We start from the raw sequence: 22,378 nt of genomic DNA, 5'->3' as shown, positions 1-22,378 counted from the left end.
ATTCTGAACGTTGACAGTTTTCATGGATGCCATTCTTCTCTGAAAATCTGCAAAGGCCTTTGAGAGGCTTTTTACCGTCTCATCTCTATTATTATTTCTTTGCTCTCGGCCCCCTCTCTGTCATCTCTTGTCCTCAATCTCTCTGCCGCTCCCCTCCCTCTGTGCTGCTCCAAAAACTGTTCAAGTTATAAGCCTCTCCGCTGGCTCACTGTCAGGACATCTGTCTTTTATCACGCAGATTTGGGGACATTTCACCCATTATTTGTATACGTATTTCACACGTTTACACCGTGAGCAAGCTCAGATTTAGCACCACTTTGACCCAATTACCTTGGTAGGGGATGTACCGTAATTTTCGGGCTATAAGGCGCACATGACTATAAGACGCCACCCAACAAATTTGCCATGAAAACGGTATTTGTTCATAGATAAGCCACACTGGACCATACGCCGCAGCAGTCCTCACTGTATTATGCGATATTTACACCAAAAGGTATGAACCGGTAACACTATATTAGACAGCGGCATCATAACACTGTCATAAGACCAAATATAGCTTTGAAACAATTGGGTGCAAAGCTTCATTGCTCCAAGAAGCTTCATTTGGCCATCACTGCTCCCTTGGGGGAGACGGTCAACCTCTGCTGCTACCTGCTGTCAACACTGTTGTCATCCAACATGCCTCCTAACATGCATTGCAGCCCCACAGATGTAAATAACAATCAAAATTCCATGTTCTGTGCTAATTATTTCTTCCGTTACTCTTCCAGTTGTTTCATTAAATGCTAGTTATGGTATTTGGTAACACTTTATTTGACAGTGGCGCTATAAGCCTGTCATAAGACCATCATAATGATGACATGACACTGCCATGAGCATTAATGAATGCTTATGACAGATGTAATTGTTTTTTTCATCCGGCAAATTATGTCACTTTTGAATGGATGTAAAGATCCGAACTGAACATAAATGGAGTTAGGGACATAATTCATAATGTCATTAATGCCCATGATAGTTTCATGTCATAATTATGACTGTCTTATGGCAGTCTTATGACGCCGCTGTTAAAGAAAGTGTTACCTACGTATTAACCCTATTAAATCAACAAATAAGCCGCAGTGGACTATAAGCCGCAGGATTCAAAATGAGGGTAAAAAGTAGCGGCTTATAGTCGTAATTTCGGTATGTCAGGACTAGTTAATAAATGCTATGTTGCATAGACTTCATAATATATTGACGGGACGTGGGGTGTGGGGCATTCATGGGGGGGGGCCTATCTCTGTCAAAGCTGACAGGGTGGAAACACAGACAAGGAGCTTTTTTACTTTGAAAATTGTTGTGAATAAATGCTTAAATCTCTGTTTTACGTTCATATCTATAAAGAATTCAGTCTCGATTATTGGTTAAAGCAAAAAAAAAAAAAAAAACGGACAGTTAGCATTTATTTTACGTAAATATGTCGGATAGGGGTGTGACAAAATATCGAAATGGTGATATATCGTGGTACTTTGTATCCCAAAAGGTTATCGATATGCTCCTGCCAAAAATCGAGATATCGTTTTAAAAAGGTGTCAATGTCTAAAACCAAATAAATAAAAAGGAACCAACAAGTTGCTACCAAACTCTTCCACCGTAATCATGTCTCATTGACGGTGCATGACGCCCAATCCATTTAGAATGGGAACGTTCATTCATTCGAAACCAGAGCATATTCAGTCATTTACAGGTCACTTGCGGTTCATTTTAGGGCATTTACAGGTCATTTACTGTTGAATTTGAGTCACTGCCTATTCATTTGGGTGATTCCCAGGCCACTTCCTGTTCTGTAACTCAAAATAATCAGGAAGTGACCCGTAAAATACCCCCAAATCAACAGGGAGTAACTGAACATCAACAGGTAAATGACCTTAAATGGCCCAAAATTACCTCATTGCCTGGCATTGGCTGCCAAAGACGTGCATAGACGTTCATTCGCTGCCACCCTCCCACTTCAAATGGATTGGACGTCTACTAGTGATAAACTCATTCCAATTCACAGCAGAAGCTTGTTTTTCTGTTTATTAGTTTGTAGAAGATCCTAGAATGATTTCCTTACCAATGTATCGATAATCGTTGTATCGCCATATCGTCAGATCATTGTTATCGTGAGCTTTGTATCGCAAATCGTATCGTGAGGTACCAAGAGGTTCCCACTCCTAATGTCGAATGTGCTGCTAGTCTTTAAGCCACAGTGGCGCCGCCTTATTGTCAGGAAATGCGCGGGCAGGCAGGTTGTGTGGACCTAAATGCAGGGAAAAAATAATGCAAGGCAGGTGGCAGAGAAACTCAAAAAAGGTTTTAATAATAACTAACAAAAAGCGCAAAGTACAACCGAAAGGACTTGGGATTAAAAAGGCAAGGTTCAAACAAAACTTACTTTATTGGAGGGACTAATACACGAGGGCTTGGACAGGACTTTGACATCTACATTGACAATGACGCAACAAGGAGTGACAAGAAACTGGGTGCTTATATACACACACGCAGACAAGGGGTAACAAGACGAGGAACAGCTGGGTAACACAAGAGGATGCAGATTGGAGGATACACTAGGAGAAGTCACAACAGGTGAAATCAATGGGCAATCACAGGGACAAGTCACACTAGGAGAAAACCAACACAAAACCTAACACTTATCACCACAAAGAGCTTTTTATATTGAAAATTCTTGTGAATAAATGCTTAAATCCCTGAATTCTTTATAGTTATGGGCGTAAAACAGTCTAGATTCTTGGTTAAAAGCAAAAAAACAAGCAGTTAGCTTTTATTTTACGTAAATATGTCAAATGTGGTGCTAGTCTTTAAGCCACTGTGGTGCCGCCTTATCACCACAAAGAGCTTTTTACGTTGAAGACTGTTGTGAATAAATGCTTAAATCTCTGAATTCTTTATAGATATGGACGTAAAACAGTCTCGGTTCTTAGTTAAAAGCAAAAAAACGGGGAGTTAGCATTTATCTTACATAAATATTGCGAATTATCACGCCAATGCTTTAGCGGCTAATTTCTCCCATTGATTTTTTGTTCACATTTCAAAATGCATGCATGGTACGAAAAATATAATAATTACCGTGAATCCTCGAACAAGTCACTCGTCACTCCTGAGACAATCCTTCCTGTTTGTATGCGGTACAGCTTTCATACTTTTTCAACCTAAACCCGGCATTAGATCGCTGCGTGTGTGAGAATAACTCCTCTTAATGCTGGGTGTGGGCAGGCCCCCTACGCGAAGGTGTGGCGCCTTGTCTGAGGGCTGTGACCCGTCCATATATCTATGAAGTCTATGACCTATGCTATGTTGCTCATGTGCGTGGCGAAAAAAATGTATAGTAGTTAATCTATAACAGGTAGCTCGGGAAAGACAAAATAAAAGCATCTTCCATGGGAATTTATGCTTTGTGCGCAAGAATAGAGCACAGAACAGAATTGATACAATGAGCGTCTGATGTTGGCACTTCACTAATTCTGCACATGGACATGATATGGACCTGTTTCAAATACATTGCTGACAGAAGGCGTGGTGTCTGCCTCAGACCGTAGAGGGCTGCCGTTGTTAGACGCTTGTCAGACACTCAGACATGGCTACATTGCTGTGGTCTGCCACACTGTCTCTCACATAGTTTGCTTCATCCCATGCACATAGTGTACATCTGAGAGGTTGTGTCACTGTTTGTTGAAGGTATTTTTAGTCTGCTGGATTTGGATTTAGGTGGCATATTTTTCCCCTCAATATATGTAGATTTTTAATTCAATAAAAAGTCTTGTCCCTACAGAAAAGGGTTGTCAAATTTATTTATCGAGGGCCACATCGTAGTCATGATTTCCTCCGGAAGGCGATTATGCCAAATAGGGCTGTTACGATTAATCGACTTATTAAGGACTATACAACTACGTTATTTAAAATAGTTTATATTCAATAAAATAGCAAAGGAAAAGGCGGGTGGGGGTCATAAATAGTTTTATAATATTTTAAACATGTAATTTTTAGTTTTCATTTTTTGATTATTTACATTTATTAAAAAACAAAAACGTGAAAAACCGTAAATGTTCTTATTTTTCAACATGTTTTTGCCGTCTAGACAAAATGATGTGGGCTACAACTGTCCCCAGAGCCTCCAGTTTGATGCCTGTGCTGTACAAGCATCATTTAGCCAACATTTTCTTAAGGGCTTAGAATGCGAAATGGCGTAATGTTTCGAAGAAAATTCCAATTAAATAATTTCAAATCGTGTATACAGCATTCTGTAGAGTCAGCAGCTGAGACATTTGGACCAGTTTTCTCTTTTAAACCAGTAAGCACCAGCTGATACCCTCGGCAGATTAAGGTATAAAGGCCCCTTTGACTCTCTCTGCTGGGTGGGGTGGCGGTGGCGGGTGCGGCTTTCACACCACTGCACCCACTCAACACTTATTACTGCCCTGCAGAACCACATGCCTTGGAAAAGGTTGTTCTCTGCTACGCAGTAAGTGATTGAAGTTTCTACAACTATTATCGAAAAGGTAGCGTATTTTCCGCACTGTAAGGTGCACCTAAAAGCCTTCAATTTTCTCAAAAGCTTACAGTGCGCCTTATAATATGATGCGGCGTATATTTGGATTAACATTGGTTGGCATGGGCATGACAGCTCCATCTAGTGGATGCATAACAAAGCCACAACCACCATTACTACTACTACTACTGCTACTGCTACTGCTACTGCTACTTAGGCATGTGCCGATTACTTGCTTCAAGGTATACCGTGGTGAGAACACGTCAAGGTTTAAAAACTGCAAAAATTTTCCGTCATACGGTCCCTAAGCTATTAGCTATTTTTTACGTCCCAAAAATGCATTGAGAAATCGCTCGCTTGCAGCTGTAAGGCTCAACCCTCCCCTACCGGTTGTTGCTCAGTGTCAGTGATTCACCTGTGCTACATGATGGCTGGAGGAGGTGAACCTCCTGAACTTTTCCCCCCATCAAAGAAAACCAAATCGCTGGTATGGGAATACTTCTGCTACAGAAAAGTTAAACGGCCGCGGCTTAGAGGAGGGCCAACCGACATGTAAAACATGTTTGCGGAGGGTGGCTCCCAAGGAGGCAATACCTCCTATATGATTTTGCATTTTTACGAAAATAAAGCTTAGTAAACATTGTCATGAATGTTTCCCACTAGCTACGAGAGTTAACTCCAGTGTGTTTAGTGTGTCTAGCGGTGGTAAAAAGTGTTTTTTTTTTTTTTGTTTTCTCTCTTTGGCAACTGTCTGTGTTGAGAAAGAGAGTGTGTGTATAATGTAAAAATTATACGAGTCATACACACGTGCTTTTTATGGAAAATAATTCAATTATTTTTGTTCTGATGTTAATAATGTTGAGCTGTGGGTTTAGGCTCGCCTAAAGGACTGCATTTATTTAAATTTTATTTAGAATATTTCAATCATTTTTTTTCACTTTTTTTATTTGCTGTATTTTAACTTAACATTATAATTATGTTCCAATTTGCTAATGTTTTGAAAAATAAAAATCCTCTTTAATGGACAAAAGTTTTTTTTTAAAACCCAGATATCTCAAAGTAACACATTTTAAAGCTTTAATTGCAATACCGTGAAACAGTGATAGTTACACCGTGGTAATACACCAGGCATGTTTCTACTCTTGGCATTGCTGGCAAAAAAATAAATCTAATATGTAGAATAAAAAGGGAAAATGTAACGACTGTTGTGTTGCCCAAAGTAGCGGAGTAAGAGTAGTGTTTTTTTTTTTTTTTTTCTTCACAAATCTACTCAAGTAAAAGTAAAAAGTATAACTGAGCAAAACTACTCTTAGAAGTACATTTTTCTCAAAAAGTTACTCAAGTAAATGTAACTGAGTACATGTAATGCGTTACTACCCACCTCTGCATGCAATCATTAAAGGGTCAATTTGATTAATTTAAGACATTCTACAGCAGGGGTCCCCAACCTTTTTTGCACCACGGACCGGTGTGATTTGGGTCTTTTTTTTTCACCGACCGGTGTTGTTAAATTTTGCACCTTTAAAAAATTTTGCTCCCAAAGCTTTTGTGGCGGTGAAAAAAGCCCTCTTTTATATTCAGTTGGACTCTTAATGCTTAAAAACTATTTACATTATAAACATACATGTGCAAAACGAAAATGGCGTAAATTAATGCTTAACGAAACGCCGAAGTCGTTAAGTGAGAGAGCTGCGTGCAGTTGTTGTGTGCAGCTAACATGGCAAACGTAAGTTAATATTCCTTTCCTCAAAGAAAGTTTGTAGTGTGTACTTTGGAATCGCTGCATTCGTAGTCATTTTTAACGTTACGCGCATGCCAAATTTGTCAGAACACCAGCAATGTGCGGCAGAAAAATACAGCAAATATGAAATAACTAGGGCTGTCAAACGATTAAAATTTTTAATCGAGTTAATTACAGCTTAAAAATTAATTAATCGTAATTAATCGCAATTAATCACTTTTCAAACCATCTATAAAATATGCCATATTTTTCTGTAAATTATTGTTGGAATGAAAAGATAAGACACAAGATGGATATATACATTCAACTTACGGTACATAAGGACTATTTGTTTATTATAACAATAAATCAACAAGATGGCATTAACATTATTAACATTCTGTTAAAGCGATCCATGGATAGAAAGACTTGTAGTTCTTAAAAGAAACATGTTAGTACAAGTTAGAGAAATTTTATATTAAAACCCCTCTTAATCTTTTCGTTTTAATAAAATTTGTAAAATTTTCAATCAAAAAATAAACTAGTAGCCCGCCATTGTTTATGTCAATAATTACTTACACAATGCTCATGGATGCTGAAGCCTATAAAATCAGTCGCACCCAAGCGCCAGCAGAGGGCGGCAAAACTCCATAAAACACAACAAGTGAGCGTTTCACTGTGTACTGTCATTTAAATCTCTCTGAGCGGGGCATCTGCGTTAATTGCGTCAAATATTTTAACGTGATTAATTTAAAAAATTAATTAACGCCCGTTAACGCGATAATTTTGACAGCCCTAGAAATCACATTTGTTTTTAGCCCCGTCGTGTTAAGTGCAGGGAAAATACAACTCACCCGCTGAATCAGTGGAGGGAGGGTGAGAGAAGCCCGCTTCACAAAGATACGATTTTGGAAATTGTAGCATAGTTTTCAGTGTTCTCCTAGCGATGTCAGGATATTCCGAAATGACTTTAATCCAGAACCTCGGTAGAGTTGTTGTCTCAAATGTACGTTTAGGGTCGCCGTGATTTGCGATCTCTACAAGCTGATATTCCTGTTGTAAAGACATGCTCGAATCACTTGGTTTATTCACATATAGGTCACGAATCCACCCCTTTGCAGTTCGTTGGTCTTTAGTGACTGGGAAGTAGCATACATTTTGTTTTCTTCGAGGTTGTAGGCTCATCTTCTGGCTCGTCAGGTTCCCTTTTCCCCGTAAAAAAATCTGTCCAAAGACGTCCGTTTTTCAGTCATTCTAGTGTGGGGGCTAATTATTTCCAGAAACAAATGTGATGGGCAAGGACCTACATCATACGTTATTATCGAGGCCAAGCGCACATAGATATACAAAACAAGATGTACTGCTAACAGTCCAATCAATGCGTTTCTATGTATCCTGTAGTTGTATATCTAGAGTAGACAGGGATATTGGTGTGTTAAGCGGCACAGGCCAAAGTCAATCGGCCAGAATGCAGTCGTTAATAAATTATTTATTTTTTCTGTGCGGCCCAGTACCAAATGTGCTGGTCGTTGGGGACCCCTGTTCTACAGAATGTCGTGAGAGACCTTCTTGGCCCCTATTCTTTATATGAATATTGGCTGCCATAATATTCCATTCAGCATATTTCTTCCATGCAGTCGCAGTGAAGAACTTGGTGGAGATTTGCTGTGCTGGCATTTTCTGTATTTACCATCAAATATGCAGAGCTTTTCCCGTTTGTAAACCAATGACCATTAACTATGTTAAAATGTATTTTTAATTACAATGTCCCGTGTGCTGGAATTGTGCTCTATTATATGGTTCTCGAGGCTCCTAGTCAAAGCAGCACATTCCATTTTGTCTAAAGGCCATCTTTTCTTTTCCTCTTTTTTTTCTTCGAGTGGTTTTCAGGACTACACCACTGCAGTCTTATCCTGTCTTTGACATGCTAGAAGGCCCGGTGCTTGCCAGAAAAATAAATAACAGTGGACTTGATTATACAGGGATAGACCCGTGAAACACTGCACCCGTTTAGTTTGGAACGTCCACGAGGCCTTTCTCAAGCCACTGAAGCGGAGCTCAAATGTCCAAAAGGTGTTAGAATAAGTGGGTGCTTATATACTGCTACCTGAGAAGGCCTCCCTTTCCTTGAAGTGTCAATACAGAGCTCGTGTTGAGAAGCCTTTTGTTTGAGCAGTCTCCCCCTCTCGTGGAAGACAGTAGCTTCTTGTGAAGAAGCCTTATGCTGACTCAACATCTCCTCACTGGAGAATGTGGGCTGTTGTCCTGTTGAAGGGAGAGATGGATTATGTTTTTATGAGGGCCACCCAGGCGTCCCACCACCGACACCACAGAGAAGGTTTGAGGGTGCGTCAGTTGCTACACTGACCATGCAAAGATGAACCCGAGGCAGAACGGTAAATTAACACAACCTCGTCGTTAGCGTTGAAAGAAGTGCCTGTAGCGACAAAAGCAAAACCTGAGTTCACAGAAATGTTTTCCTCTTTCCAAGCAAAGTAGAAGGGTGGCCGATCCTGTGGTTGGGTCATGGAAGTTCCACTTGTGGTTGGTGGTGGGCAGGGGCACCTCGGTCATCCACTTCGTTATGCGACAGGCAGGAAAAGGGAAACACAGCTGGAATAATATTTAAGTCCAAATTTACATGTTTACCTTATTTTTTTCTTTTGCTGAATATGCTGCACAGTACGGAGGAACCCTTCAGGTCCAGCATACAATCTGGAGTTTTTTTACACTGTCGCAGAAGTGAATCACTGCATATTAAAGCCGTAAATAAAGTAAGCCTCTGTACTGCCAAGTGAAAAGGTCCTATTTTGGAATAAAAGGGTGGAAATTAAAACATGTTTTAGCCCATTAGTCAAAACGACCATTAAATGGGTTTAAGCATCCATCCATTATCTACCGCTTAATCCGGGGTCGGGTCGCGGAGGCAGCTCCTAGCAGGGAAGCTCAGGCTTCCCTCTCCCCAGCCACTTCGGCCAGCTCCTCCGGCGGGATCCCAAGGCGTTCCCAGGCCAGCCCAGAGACATAGTCTCGCTAGTGTGTTATGGGTCGTCCCAAGGGTCTACTGCCGGTAGGACATGCCCGGAACATCTCTTCAGAGAGGTGTCCAGGAGCCATCCAAACCAGATGCCCAAGCCTCAACTGGCTCCTCTCAAAGCGGAAAGGTAGCAGCTCGACACAGAGTGCCTACCAGATGACAGAGCTTCTCACCCTGTCTCTAAGGAAGAGCCCGGCCACCCTGCGGAGGAAACTTATTTCGGCCGTTTGTATCCAGGATCTTGTTCTTTCAGTCACGACACACAGTCCGTGACTAGGGTTGGGCATCGTTTAGATTTGAACGTTTCCGATTCCACGTTTTGATTTCGGTTCCAAACGATTCTCGATTCCGATTCTTTTAATAGGCAGGGTCAAAAAAATGCATAGTTTCTATTAAAGATACACGATAATATCGGTTACCGATAATTATCGGCCGATAATGGCAATTATGACGTCACACAGATAATCCAGATATTAAAGAATTCAACCGATAATGCAATCTGATAATTCTATACTTGATTAAGCCTCCAAATGTGCGCAACCAATTCGGCACCGCCTCCTCCTCAACCCCTCCCCTCTCTGAAGCGCCTGAGGGAAGAGGGGTTGAGGAGGCGGAGTTACACAACAGAGGCAGTTGGAGTGGAGCTCATGGCTCATTTTTCCTTATGTGAAAAAAAACTGACTCTCTCGCCATCTGCAAAACATGCACTGCATAATTTCCACGAGGCGGAAAAAAGCGTCCTCATTCAACATAAACCCGATCGGCCATTTAAACCTGCATCACATAGATTTTTGGAACGAACATGAGGCTGCTGCTAGCGCGAATGCTATTGCTAATATAAACACACATAAACGAAGCTAAACTATGGGGCTTGTGTCGACGGAGAAACGCTGCGGGGAGCAGAACCAGGCCCCGAATATGCCGCAGCGGGCAGGCGTATATCCGGTATGAATGTAGCTGCCGCTGCCACTCCGGTTTAATTAATCGAGCAGCACGGCCAGACAGAGGCCTTGTGCGGGTGCTAATTTGGCGGGCGGCCGGACGGACTGAAGGGTACAGGCGGGAGGAGATCAGTAATGCACTCAATATGTAAAATAACAAGCGGCCAGATGACTTTGTAACGCTGCCTTTATTTTCGGCTTAACAAAATTCAGGCACAGCACAATACACACGGGGACGCGAGCGCCAACTACGGCCTACTCGTACTGCCGTGTATCAGCTTAGCTGCCGTAAAGCAAGTGTCATGAATGCCGCAAATGTAAACAAAGCACTGCCATGACACAGTATCCTGTAAATTTATGACTTCTTAATAGGATCGTTATAATAGGATCTCGTCAAATAATATTCTCCATCTTGTTTTGAGTGTTAAGGACTAGTTAACAGATGAATGCGCCAGATTATTCCACTTACTTGAAGTACGTAAATATTGCCATTTGTTCTTATTAAGCCCATACGTCTTTAAAAAAAGGTAATTTTTCACCTAAATCAAGAAAAAAAAATGCTTTCAAATAATATTTTGAACCATACCTTTTCTTGAATAAAGAAAATTTCTGACAAACATGTTTTTTTTAGGATTAAGTATGATCATTACTTAAAATAAGGCTGCTAAACTTATTTTCAGCTAGCTATTTTTATTCAAGAAATCTGAGTGAAATATACTTGAAGCGCTGGCAGATAATTTCACTTATTTCCAATAGATTTACACTTAAAACTGACTAGTTTTAAGGTGTGTTTTTACATTGAAGTAATGTTATATATGTTAGGAATGTCTTTTAGGAATACTTTTAAAGGCATTTTTGTGCAATTTAGGTATTTACTCTGTAAGTAATTGTTGCCAAAAGTTTACCATTACACAATGTCAGACAATCTGTCATTATTTAGATTGTGGAATTTTCTACTTGTTCACATTTGTGTCAGACAATCTGTCATTATTTAGATTGTGGAATTTTCTACTTGTTCACATTTGATGTTGGGGAAAAAAAGGAGCAGTTAATTATATTTTTGCACAGTAATATTTTCTCTTGTGTACACTTTAAAATTTTTAAAATATAATTATCGGCTTGACATTATCTGTTATCAGTTGGAACGAGGAGGAAATTATCGGTTATCGGTATCGGTTGAAAAATTTATTATCGTGCATCACTACTTTCTATTAATTTTTTTTTCGATCATTTATTATGTGAACTTTCAATTAACGAATTTCCCAAAGGACTATTTTCAACTTTTACATAAATATTAGTCTTTGAACTTGACTATGATGAAGTTTCTTTCCACATGAGTGCACTTTCACAAAGATGTTTATTTTTCAAAAGCTCACGGAAAAAACATTTATACATATTCTTTTGCCTATGTTATAGATTGTCTTATGTTGCAGGCATTTTTACATGTTATTGAGCTCCCACTCATGGGCTAACCTGGTGCAGAATATCAAACACCCAAACAAAAAAAACAATGCAGTCCAGATTAGCAGCGGATACAGTATAAAATCAGAAACTGTTTTTGTTGAGGGAAAATGATCATATCTGCCTTCTGAGGCAGTAAGCATGAGCGTTCTGGACAGATAGTGTCACATGCAGTGGAGAACACACGTTCACTGGGTGTAGAGGAAGCTTGAACGCATAAATATGAGAAAGCAAGATAGTCACAAATATTACGTAGGGGTAAGGCAGCTGTGAGCCGCTACGCACTTTAAATACACGTACCTTAGCTGGGAGCTAAAATGAAGCATTAGTATAAATTAGGGGTGTCAAACGATTAAAATTTTTAATCGAGTTAATTACAGCTTAAGAATTAATTAAACGTAATTAATCGCAATTAATCACAATTCAAACAATCTATAAAATATGCCATATTCTGTAAATTATTGTTGGAATGGAAAGAGACACAAGATGGATATATACATTCAACATACGGTACATAAGTACTGTATTTGTTTATTATAACAATAAATCAAGATGGCATTACCATTATTAACATACTGTTAAAGCGATCCATGGATAGAAAGACTTGTAGTTCTTAAAAGATAAATGTTAGTACAAGTTATAGAAATTTTATATTAAAACTTAATGTTTTCGTTTTAATAAAATTTGTAAAATTTTCAGTCAAAAACTAGTAGCCTGCCATTGTTGATGCCAATAATTATTTACATAATGATCAAATGCTTATGGGTGCCGAAGCCTATAAAATCATTTGCACCCAAGCACCAGCAGAGGGCGACAAACCTCTGAAAAACACAACAAGTACACGTTTCACTGTGCTTTCATTTTAATGTTTGAGCAGGGCATGTGCGTTAATTGCGTAAAATATTTTGACGTGATTAATTTGAAAAAATAATTACCGCCCGTTAACGTGGTAATTTTGACAGCCCTAGTATAAATTCCTCTATTAATTATAATTTGATGTAGATGAGGCAAAATAATAAGGGTTTCCTTATTTGTAAAACCGATTCTAAAACATAAGATGCTTTCAATACTGTTGATTTTAACGGCGGCAGCAACGCGATATGTAAAGTACGTAGCTGCTTATATAGCTATGTTAGCCCAACGTAATAATACGACTTATTCTCGTACTATTCCATCCATCCATCCATCCATCATCTACCGCTTAATCCTGGGTCTGGTCGTTGGGCAGCAGAAGCCAGACGTAATTTATTTTTTTTACTTAACTGGTTCTGACTGGTTAGAGGACCGGCGCGGCACTCGGCTATGCGACTCGGCACTTTTATTCCATGAAGCTGGAGGTGTTTAATCATATTGGTCGTGCATCCACCTTTGCATGATATAGCTGTTTTGCAAATGTTGCACTGAGCTGACTGGTTATTTTGTTTTGTGAAGCTGAGCCAAACTTCTGAGCGCTGCCGCAGTGTCCATGGTTGAAATCAAACACACACTACATGTGGCTTGTTCTTCGTGGTGTTGAGCAGCCGGTCGGCGGTGAGGGCATCAAAATAAAACAAATTCGAGTGTTAGTCCCGGTTCCCATTGATGCTCGATACCAAAACTCTACTCGTGACCAGTGTTGTTAATTTTACTTTTAAAAAAAGTAATTAATTACAGTTACAAATTACTTCTCTCAAAAAGTAATTGCGTTAGTAACTCAGTTACCTGAATTTAAGAGTAATTAGTTACTTGGCAAAGTAACTAGTGATAATTTTCATGTTTTTTTTTTTTTTTTTCTCAAAAAAAAAAAAAAAAAAAAAAAAAGGTCACACAATGTGAAGTTTAAAGGGTTTTGGGGACAATTGGCCCGAGCCCAATTCTTTACCCTCCACTTAACTAGACACAAGGGTATTGCGATAACTAGATAGTAACCTTTGCTATGTGTGGAAGTCATTTAAAGTTGTGAATCAACCGTTAAAGTTGTTGAAAGTGCTCCCGCTATTGCATTAGTTCCCCTCTGTCTACTTTCATCATGTGTAAGTTTTAAAACTTTCATCATTTAAAGATAGATTTAAGTCAAGATTTTGCCGATTTAGGACCATTTTAGATTTAAAAAAAAAAAAAAAAGTAGGTTCGCTAGGAAGGATCTCTACAACGGAGCCTTCCTGAGAGGTCTACTGCTTTAAGATGGCGGTTGTTTACTAACGCATGTAGTCCTTAAAACATGTTGCCAATGCAGCCGTGTCTATCATTTGCATCTAGTTCTATAATATGTGATATCTACCGTATCATGTGGGCGTAGTTTGTAGGCTACAGTCAGGTATTATTGGAGCCACCTAGCATCGTGTTTGCAACGGCGTCTTCCCCACTCCTGCTTTGCTCTCTCGTCTCCGTGAGTCCGTCTCTCTGACTTTTTTTATTCAACCAACTTAGTAATGCATAGTAACGCACGCCGTTCCCGCCTCAGTAACGGTAACGCCATTGCCAAGATGAGAAAAGTAATTAATTAGATTACTCACTACTGAAAAAAATAACACCGTTAGTAACGCTGTTATATTGTAACGCCGTTATTAACAACACTGCTCGTGACCATATGTGAGGGTAGGAACATAGATCCACTGGTAAATCGAGAGCATTGCCTTTTGGCTCAGCTCCTTCTCCACCACTACAGACCGGTACAGAGTCCACATCACTGCAGACGCAGCATCGATCCGCCCGATGATCTCCTAACTCCGTGAGTCATCACCTTATCGTGGTAGAGGGGTTTGCGTGTCCCAATGATCCTAGGAGCTATGTGTCTAGGGCAGGGTCACCCATGGCAAATAGGTCCTAGGTGAGGGGCCAGGCAAAGCATGACTCAAAAGACCAATATGATGAAAAAAATTGATGGACTTAAGTTTCCCTTGCCCGGACGCCAGGCCTGGAGGTGGGGCTCGAAGGCGAGCGTCTGGTAGCCGGGCCCCATGGATACATGTTTCCATGGGGCACACCCCGAAAAGGCAACGTAGGTCCCCCTTCCCATGGGCGCACCACCTGTGAGAGTGGCCAAAGAGGTCAGGTGCGTAGGGAGTTGTGCGTCAGCCATAGGCGGGGGGCTTGGCGATCCGACGCCCCGCTACAGAAGCTAACTCTTGGGACATGGAATGGGTTTAACATTGGCGCCTATGTTATAGGTCTTCATGCAAAAGTGATGTTTGCACTAAACTTAAGCCCTCAAACACTCAGTTCTAAGGCTGTTTTTGTGAGGCCTTTTAGCACGTTTTGGCGATTATTTTTTTTTTTTGAGACATGACCCTTATGTCACTGCAAGAAATATCTCTGAATTTTCCTGATATTTAAAAAAAAAAAAAAAAAAAAAAGTGTTTGAACATAGCCAAAGATGCTGAACACAACATTTTTCTTAGTGTGCATACATTATTGTTAGATCTTTGGTGCCTTTTGAAATAATCGCCACACGTAAATTTGTCTTAGTAGCATTGTTGAGGGTAATGTACAGTTCTGTCACGAGAGTTTTTATAAGTGACCATTTTCTCGTCTTCTCATGCTGCCTTGCCCCTTAATTCCTACTGCTCCCGCTCTACCCATCTGCCGATTTTCCACTGACGCAACTCATCCCTCTAGCCATCCAGCTCAGATGAAGGGCCAGGGAGGTTCCAGTGGCCCTCAGCCAACTCTGTCCCCAGCCCAGTTGCCGGAAGAGGCCGAGTGCCTGACTGTGCCTCGGTACAAGCGAGATCTGGTGCAGAAGCTGAAGATTCTTCGTCAGGAGCTCTCGCAGCAACAACCCCAAGCAGGCCACTGCCGCATCGAAGTGTGCCGTGAGGAGATTTTTGAGGTAAGAACGAGTGATCATCTGATTGAGATGTGTCCCGTTTACACTCAGATTCATTTCATTTATTCCTCCTTAGCTTTTTTACTTTTTCTTCTTGTGTCAGTACAGTCAAACGACAATTTCACAATAAAAGATTCTTACGCATCAAAAAATGAGAAGCTGTCATGCAAGCATACATGCACCAGTGAACAAACATGTGCATGACAGACATGCATGCACGCACAAATCATTGAATTTACTATGCATATAAACTATTACATGCCTTGCAAAGGACAAAGTCAAAACATCCATGCAAAAATGTAATGCTCTCCAGATATTTGCATTAACTGACAATTACTCTCACAGTGTTTACGATGTGCCCCAGAAAAAGGCCCGGGGCAGCTCAGTACCAGTTCTTGGAATCACTTTATGATTTCCAGGGAAAAGCATAGCAGAAAGGCCCTCACACCACCTCCAAAAGTTATTCTGTTCCTTTTCCCTTTCCCAATCATTTGTTCAACCCAGGCCAGGCATTCTTTCTAGATGATTTCAGCTGCTAAGGAGCTCAGGATGGGGGGGCGGCGAGGGTAATGAAGGCAACAATGTTGGTGAGCCAGACGCAACTTCACAAGTTCAAGTAGAGAAATGAAAATATGACTTCATCTCAGTTCGACAGGACAGCTGTAGAAGTGTGGAACTCCAGCATTGCAGATTCACTGGGCCCAGCATTCTTTTTTACGGAAAGTTCTGCCGAACACCCACTGCTGATTATGAGTCTCATACATGCTGGCTCAGGTGAACTGTTTCAATATAAATGTTATTAAAAGCAACGGAGCTCGTTCTCGTGACTTGGCGGTAGAGCTGTCGCTGTGGGAGAAGATGTTTACTGAATCACAGCCTCTAGAGACTCAGCCCTAACTAGAGGTCAACTGTTACCTCATGCTGTATATTATTAATGTACCTGCATGTGTTAATCCGTAGGAGTCATACCGGCAGGTGATGAAGATGCGACCGAAGGATTTGTGGAAAAGACTGATGATCAAATTCAGAGGAGAGGAGGGACTAGACTACGGTGGAGTTGCAAGGTATTAATTTTTTCTGACCCGACACATTATTTTGTGTTGCCCACGAAAGCAAGTCATGTCCCTCAAATTCAGGTTTCTTGCTAAAGTATCAAAATTGCGGGTTGTCGTCACTTAAAAATAGGGCTCCAGCTATCAAATATTTTAGTCATCGAGTATTCTACTGAAAATTCCATAAATTAATCGAGTAATCGGATAAAACTAGTCTCAGAGCAATTATAAATATACATGAAAAAACTAGCCATTTCTCCTAATATTGAACCATTTTTAGATGACAAGGAAAAAGCCAACAATTGCATCTCAGATTTGACGAGAAAAAAAACCCAACAAATAAACTGCTTTCACTCATAAAACTAACAAAAATTTCTCATTTCTTACCAAAAAAATTTCATTACGCTTGATAACGCACATCACTGAAAAGTTAGGTGTTTTTCTTACGTGTTTCAATTGAATTTCCATTTGTGTCAGGCTAAGTCTACAATAGGACGGTGGATGGCCTTAAACATGTTATTAGTTTGACTATGCGGCATGTAGGTTACACTAATCTGCCTCTTTACTGTGCAAGAACTTACACAGATAAGTTAGCCAGCTAATATTACCCGCCACTTAATATAGACTACTGTGTCCAAAAAACAACCGGATACTAAGGAAGTGACCTAATGCCGTCGCCATTTTTAGTGCGGCATGACGGCATCCTAAACATTGGAGGTAGACGATCAAGACGTGGCATTCCTGGATTACGCAAAGATGAGCGTTTTCTTACAGAGCTTGTCTCCTACGTTAAGTCTCCGATCAGCCAGCTTCGGGGCTGACCCCTGCCAACTCACTGCCGACCTAACACGAGTATATAAAAATGCATAGAGGAAAATTATAACCCGACAAGTGAACTGCGTGGTACCCCCAGTCAAAGGTGCACACGATCTGTTTTTTTCATGTTATTTCCGCCTGTCAAAACTGTCGCCACTTCCAGGATCGCCACTGTTATGCACAAGCACTCCTGGTTGCAGCTTTCAGGAAATATACGCAGCGCCACACCATATGTTTCTATTTGTTATTTTCCAAGTCGTGAGAGCATAACTGAGCATCGATTGTAACATCCCAAGTAACGATGATAATAAAAATAATTCACCTAATAATGGTAGGTTCAATTCTGGGAAGACAATCTAAATTACCTAAATACAGTAGGGCAAATAAGTATTTAGTCAACCACTAATTGTGCAAGTTCTCCCACTTGTAAATATTAGAGAGGCCTGTAATTGTCAACATGGGTAAACCATAACCATGACAGACAGAATGTGGGGGGAAAAAAACAGAAAATCACATTGTTTGATTTTTAAAGAATTTATTTGCAAATCATGGTGGAAAATAAGTATTTGGTCAATACCAAAAGTTCATCTCAAGACTTTGTTATGTACCCTTTGTTGGAAATAACGGAGGCCAAACCTTTTCTGTAACTCTTCACAAGCTTTTCACACACTGTTGCTGGTATTTTTGCCCATTCCTCCATGCAGATATCCTCTAGAGCAGTGATGTTTTGGTGCTGTCGTTGGGCAACACGGACTTTCAACTCCCTCCACAGATTTTCTATAGGGTTGAGATCTGGAGACTGGCTAGGCCACTCCAGGACCTTGAAATGCTTCTTACTAAGCCAATCCTTTGTTGCCCTGGCTGTGTGTTTGGGATCATTGTCATGCTGAAAGACCCAGCCACGTCTCATCTTCAATGCCCTTGCTGATGGACGGAAATTTTCACTCAAAATCTCTCGATACATGGCCCCATTCATTCTTTCCTTTACACGGATCAGTCGTCCTGGTCCCTTTGCTGAAAAACAGCCCCAAAGCATGATGTTTCCACCCCAATGCTTCACAGTGGGTATGGTGCAATTCAGTATTCTTTTTCCACCAAACACGAGAACCTGTGTTTCTACCAAAAAGTTCTATTTTGGTTTCATCTGACCATAACACATTCTCCCAGTCCTCTTCTGGATCATCCAAATGCTCTCTAGCGAACCGCAGATGGGCCTGGACGTTTACTTTCTTCAGCAGGGGGACACGTTTGGCAGTGCAGGATTTGAGTCCCTGGCAGCGCATTGTGTTACTGATAGTAGCCTTTCTTACTGTGGTCCCAGCTCTCTGTAGGTCATTCACTAGGTCCCCCCCGTGTGGTTCTGGGATTTTTGCTCCCCGTTCTTGTTATCATTTTGACGCCACGGGGTGAGGAGGGAGTTGAAAGTCCGTGTTGCCCAACGACAGCCCCAAAACATCACTGCTCTAGAGGAGATCTGCAGGGAGGAATGGGCCAAAATACCAGCAACAGTGTGTGAAAAGCTTGTAAAGAGTTACAGAAAACATTTGGCCTCTGTTATTGCCAACAAAGGGTACATAACAAAATATTGAGATGAACTATTGGTATTGACCAAATACTTAATTTCCACCATGATTTGCAAATAAATTCTGTAAAAATCAAACAATGTGATTTTCTCGTTTTCCACATTCTCTCTCTCATGGTTGAGGTTTACCCATGTTGACAAATACAGGCCTCTCTAATATTTTCAAGTAGGAGAACTTGCACAATTAGTGGTTGACTAAATACTTATTTGCCCCACTGTAACTGAACTCATTATATAATGCAAATAAGGTTTCTTAAAAGTTGGTTGGGACAATTTGAGCATTCTAAAAATTTGGTAGTGTTACGTCCCTACCGTCCCTATGCAAATCTACGCCCTTGCTACCAAAATCTTCCACCATAATAGTGTCTCGGTTAACTCTAAGGCTGCATTGACGGTGCACGACGCCCAATCCATTTAGACTGGGAACGTTCGCTCATTCAAAACCAAAGCATTCACACTCATTCTGTCCGATCAGGGAATTTACATGTCATTTCCTGTTGAGTTTGAGTCACTGCCTATTCATTTGGGTGATTCCCAGGTCACTTCCTGTTCTGTAACTCAAAATAAACAGGAAGTGACTGGTAAAATACCCCAAAATCAACTGGAAGTAACTGAAAATCAATAGGTAAATGACCTTAAATAGCCCAAAATGACCTCATTGCCTGGAATCGGCTGCCACTGACAGCCATAGACGTTCAATCCTTTTGAAGTGGGAGGGGTGGCAGCGAATGAACGAATGTTCATTCGCTGCCACCCTCCCACTTCAAATGGATTGGACGTCTACTAGTGATAAACTCATTCCAACTCACAGCAGAAGCTCGTTTTTCTGTTTATTAGTTGTTCGTAGAATATTCTAGAATGATTTCCTGACCAATATATCGATAATCGTATCGTCAGGTTATCGTGAGCGTTGTATCGTATCGTATCGTGAGGTACCAAGAGGTTCCCACAATCATTCACTGCCATTGACAGTGATAGATGTCAAATCAGAACAGTTGGCAGTTTGTTCATCTGTTTCCTTAGTTTTAATGTCGTAATATGCCATAGTTACTGTGTGGTCAATGTAATAGCTGTTCGTCTTTAGACTAGGTCTGCTTTGTCTAGCACCATCAATCGCAGCCAATGCTTTAATTTCATACAATACAATAGTTTTGCAGTTATTAAACCCCTCGAAAGGAAACCATAACTAGAATGTGGCCCGTAATAAAAATGAGTTTGACACCTCTGTCCTCGTAGAACATTTTCTCGTCATATCATTTCACTTTGGTTTCTGTCTCAGGGAATGGTTGTACTTGTTGTCCCATGAGATGCTGAACCCCTACTACGGCCTGTTCCAGTACTCCAGAGATGACATCTACACTTTACAGATTAACCCTGACTCGGCTGTCAACCCGGTAGGAATGATTAGCCTAGAAGCATATCTTGGTGAAGCGCTGCAAGCCCAGTGAAACCTTTTCACACACTCTTTCATGTCATGTGTAATCTGCAGGAGCACCTGTCGTATTTCCACTTTGTGGGTCGCATCATGGGCATGGCGGTGTTCCACGGCCACTACATTGACGGAGGCTTCACTCTGCCTTTTTACAAGCAACTGCTCGGAAAACCCATCACACTGGACGACATGGAGTCTGTGGACCCGGACCTCCACAACAGTCTTGTTTGGATCCTGTATGTTTTTCTAAGTATTATTTTTATGGCAAACTATGAATGTCATTTAACAAAAACACGTGTATTTACTCATTGGCTGATGGGGAGAGACGTTCGATCCATTTGAAGTGGGAGGCATAGACTGTACTATCAGTTGATGGGAAATAGGGCGCAGGGCCGCTCTGTAGGGGGCTTATTTACAAAAACTTAAAATATTTTCAAAACGAAAGCTGCTAGCGACCCAAAACCAAAACATGCACCCCCTTAGGCATATATATGTGTCTCCATGAGCAGCAGCATGAAAAAATTCAAAGTCGTTCCCTAAATCAATCCTGATTAATTTTTTTGTACGTATATACTGGACTGTCTCAGGAAATTAGAATACACAATATTCTAATTTTTTGAGACAGTCCTGTGTATATATACAGGACTGTCTCAGGAAATTAGAATACACAATATTCTAATTTCCTGACTGTCTCAGAATACACAATATTCTAATTTCCTGACTGTCTCAGGAAATTAGAATATTGTGTATTCTAATTTCCTGAGACAGTCCTGTATATATACACAGGACTGTCTCAAAAAATTAGAATATTGTGTATTCTAATTTCCTGAGACAGTCCAGTAAGTATAACAAAACTTAAAATGGCTATAAAATTCTGATTTTACAGTGGATACACAAAAATCATCAATTGCAGAGATAATCATCTTTATTTTTTCAGGATAAAATAGCAATAATTAACATATACAGTTGTGGTCAAAAGTTTACATACACTTGTGAAGAACCTAATGTCATGGATCTCTTGAGTTTCCAGTTATTTCTACAACTCTGATTTTTCTCCGATAGAGTGATTGGAACAGATACTTCTTTGTCACAAAAAACATTCATGAAGTTTGGTTCTTTTATGACTTTATTATGGGTGAACAGAAAAAAGTGATCAAATCTGCTGGGTCAAAAATATACATACAGCAGCGCTAATATTTGGTAACATGTCCCTTGGCCATTTTCACTTCAATTAGGCGCTTTTGGTAGCCATCCACAAGCTTCTGGTTGAATCTTTGACTACTCCTCTTGACAGAATTGGTGCATTTCAGTTAAATTTGATGGCTTTCTGACATGGACTTGTTTCTTCAGCATTGTCCACAAGTTCTCAATGGGGTTTAAGTCAGGACTTTGGGAAGGCCATTCGAAAACCTTAATTCTAGCCTGATTTAGCCATTCCATTACCACTTTTGATGTGTGTTTGAAGTCATTGTCCTGTTGGAACACCCAACTGCGCCCAAGACCCAATCTTCGGGCTGATGACGTTAGGTTATCTTGAAGAATTTGAAGGTAATCCTCCTTCTTCATTATCCCATTTACTCTTTGTAAAGCACCAGTTCCATTGGCAGGAAAACAGCCCCACAGCATAATACTACCACCACCGTGCTTGACGGTAGGCATGGTGTACTTGGGGTTAAAGGCCTCACCTTTTCTCCTCCAAACATATTGCTGGGCATTGTGGCCAAACAGCTCGATTTTTGTTTCGTTTGACCACAGAACTTTCCTCCAGAAGGTCTTATCTCTGTCCATGTGATCAGCAGCAAACTTCAGTCGAGCCTTAAGGTGCCGCTTTTGGAGCAAGGGCTTCCTTCTTGCACGGCAGCCTCTCAGTCCATGGAGATATAAAACACGCTTGACTGTGGACACTGACACCTGTGTTCCAGCAGCTTCTAATTCTTGGCAGATCTGCTTTTTGGTGATTCTCAGTTGAAGCTTCACCCTCCTGACCAATTTTCTCTCAGC

General features: G+C 40.7%; 1 protein-coding gene across 2 annotated transcripts in view; it reads left to right on the top strand.

Annotated features, from left to right (window-relative positions):
- LOC130920838 (E3 ubiquitin-protein ligase SMURF2-like) overlaps positions 1 to 22,378 on the top strand; it is a 161,334-nt gene that overhangs the window by 115,745 nt on the left and 23,211 nt on the right. For both annotated transcript variants that reach the window (XM_057844319.1, XM_057844318.1), the window contains exons 12-15: positions 15,285 to 15,498; positions 16,456 to 16,559; positions 20,225 to 20,339; positions 20,435 to 20,613. In XM_057844319.1, coding sequence (XP_057700302.1) covers positions 15,285 to 15,498; positions 16,456 to 16,559; positions 20,225 to 20,339; positions 20,435 to 20,613 — 612 coding nt within the window. The remainder of the gene's footprint in view (positions 1 to 15,284; positions 15,499 to 16,455; positions 16,560 to 20,224; positions 20,340 to 20,434; positions 20,614 to 22,378) is intronic.

The sequence above is a fragment of the Corythoichthys intestinalis genome, chromosome 8 (genome assembly GCF_030265065.1).
Source record: "Corythoichthys intestinalis isolate RoL2023-P3 chromosome 8, ASM3026506v1, whole genome shotgun sequence".
In the NCBI taxonomy this organism is placed as follows: Eukaryota; Metazoa; Chordata; class Actinopteri; order Syngnathiformes; family Syngnathidae; genus Corythoichthys; species Corythoichthys intestinalis.
Note: the sequence above shows the minus strand (reverse complement) of the source record. Positions and strands in the feature narration are given on the sequence as shown.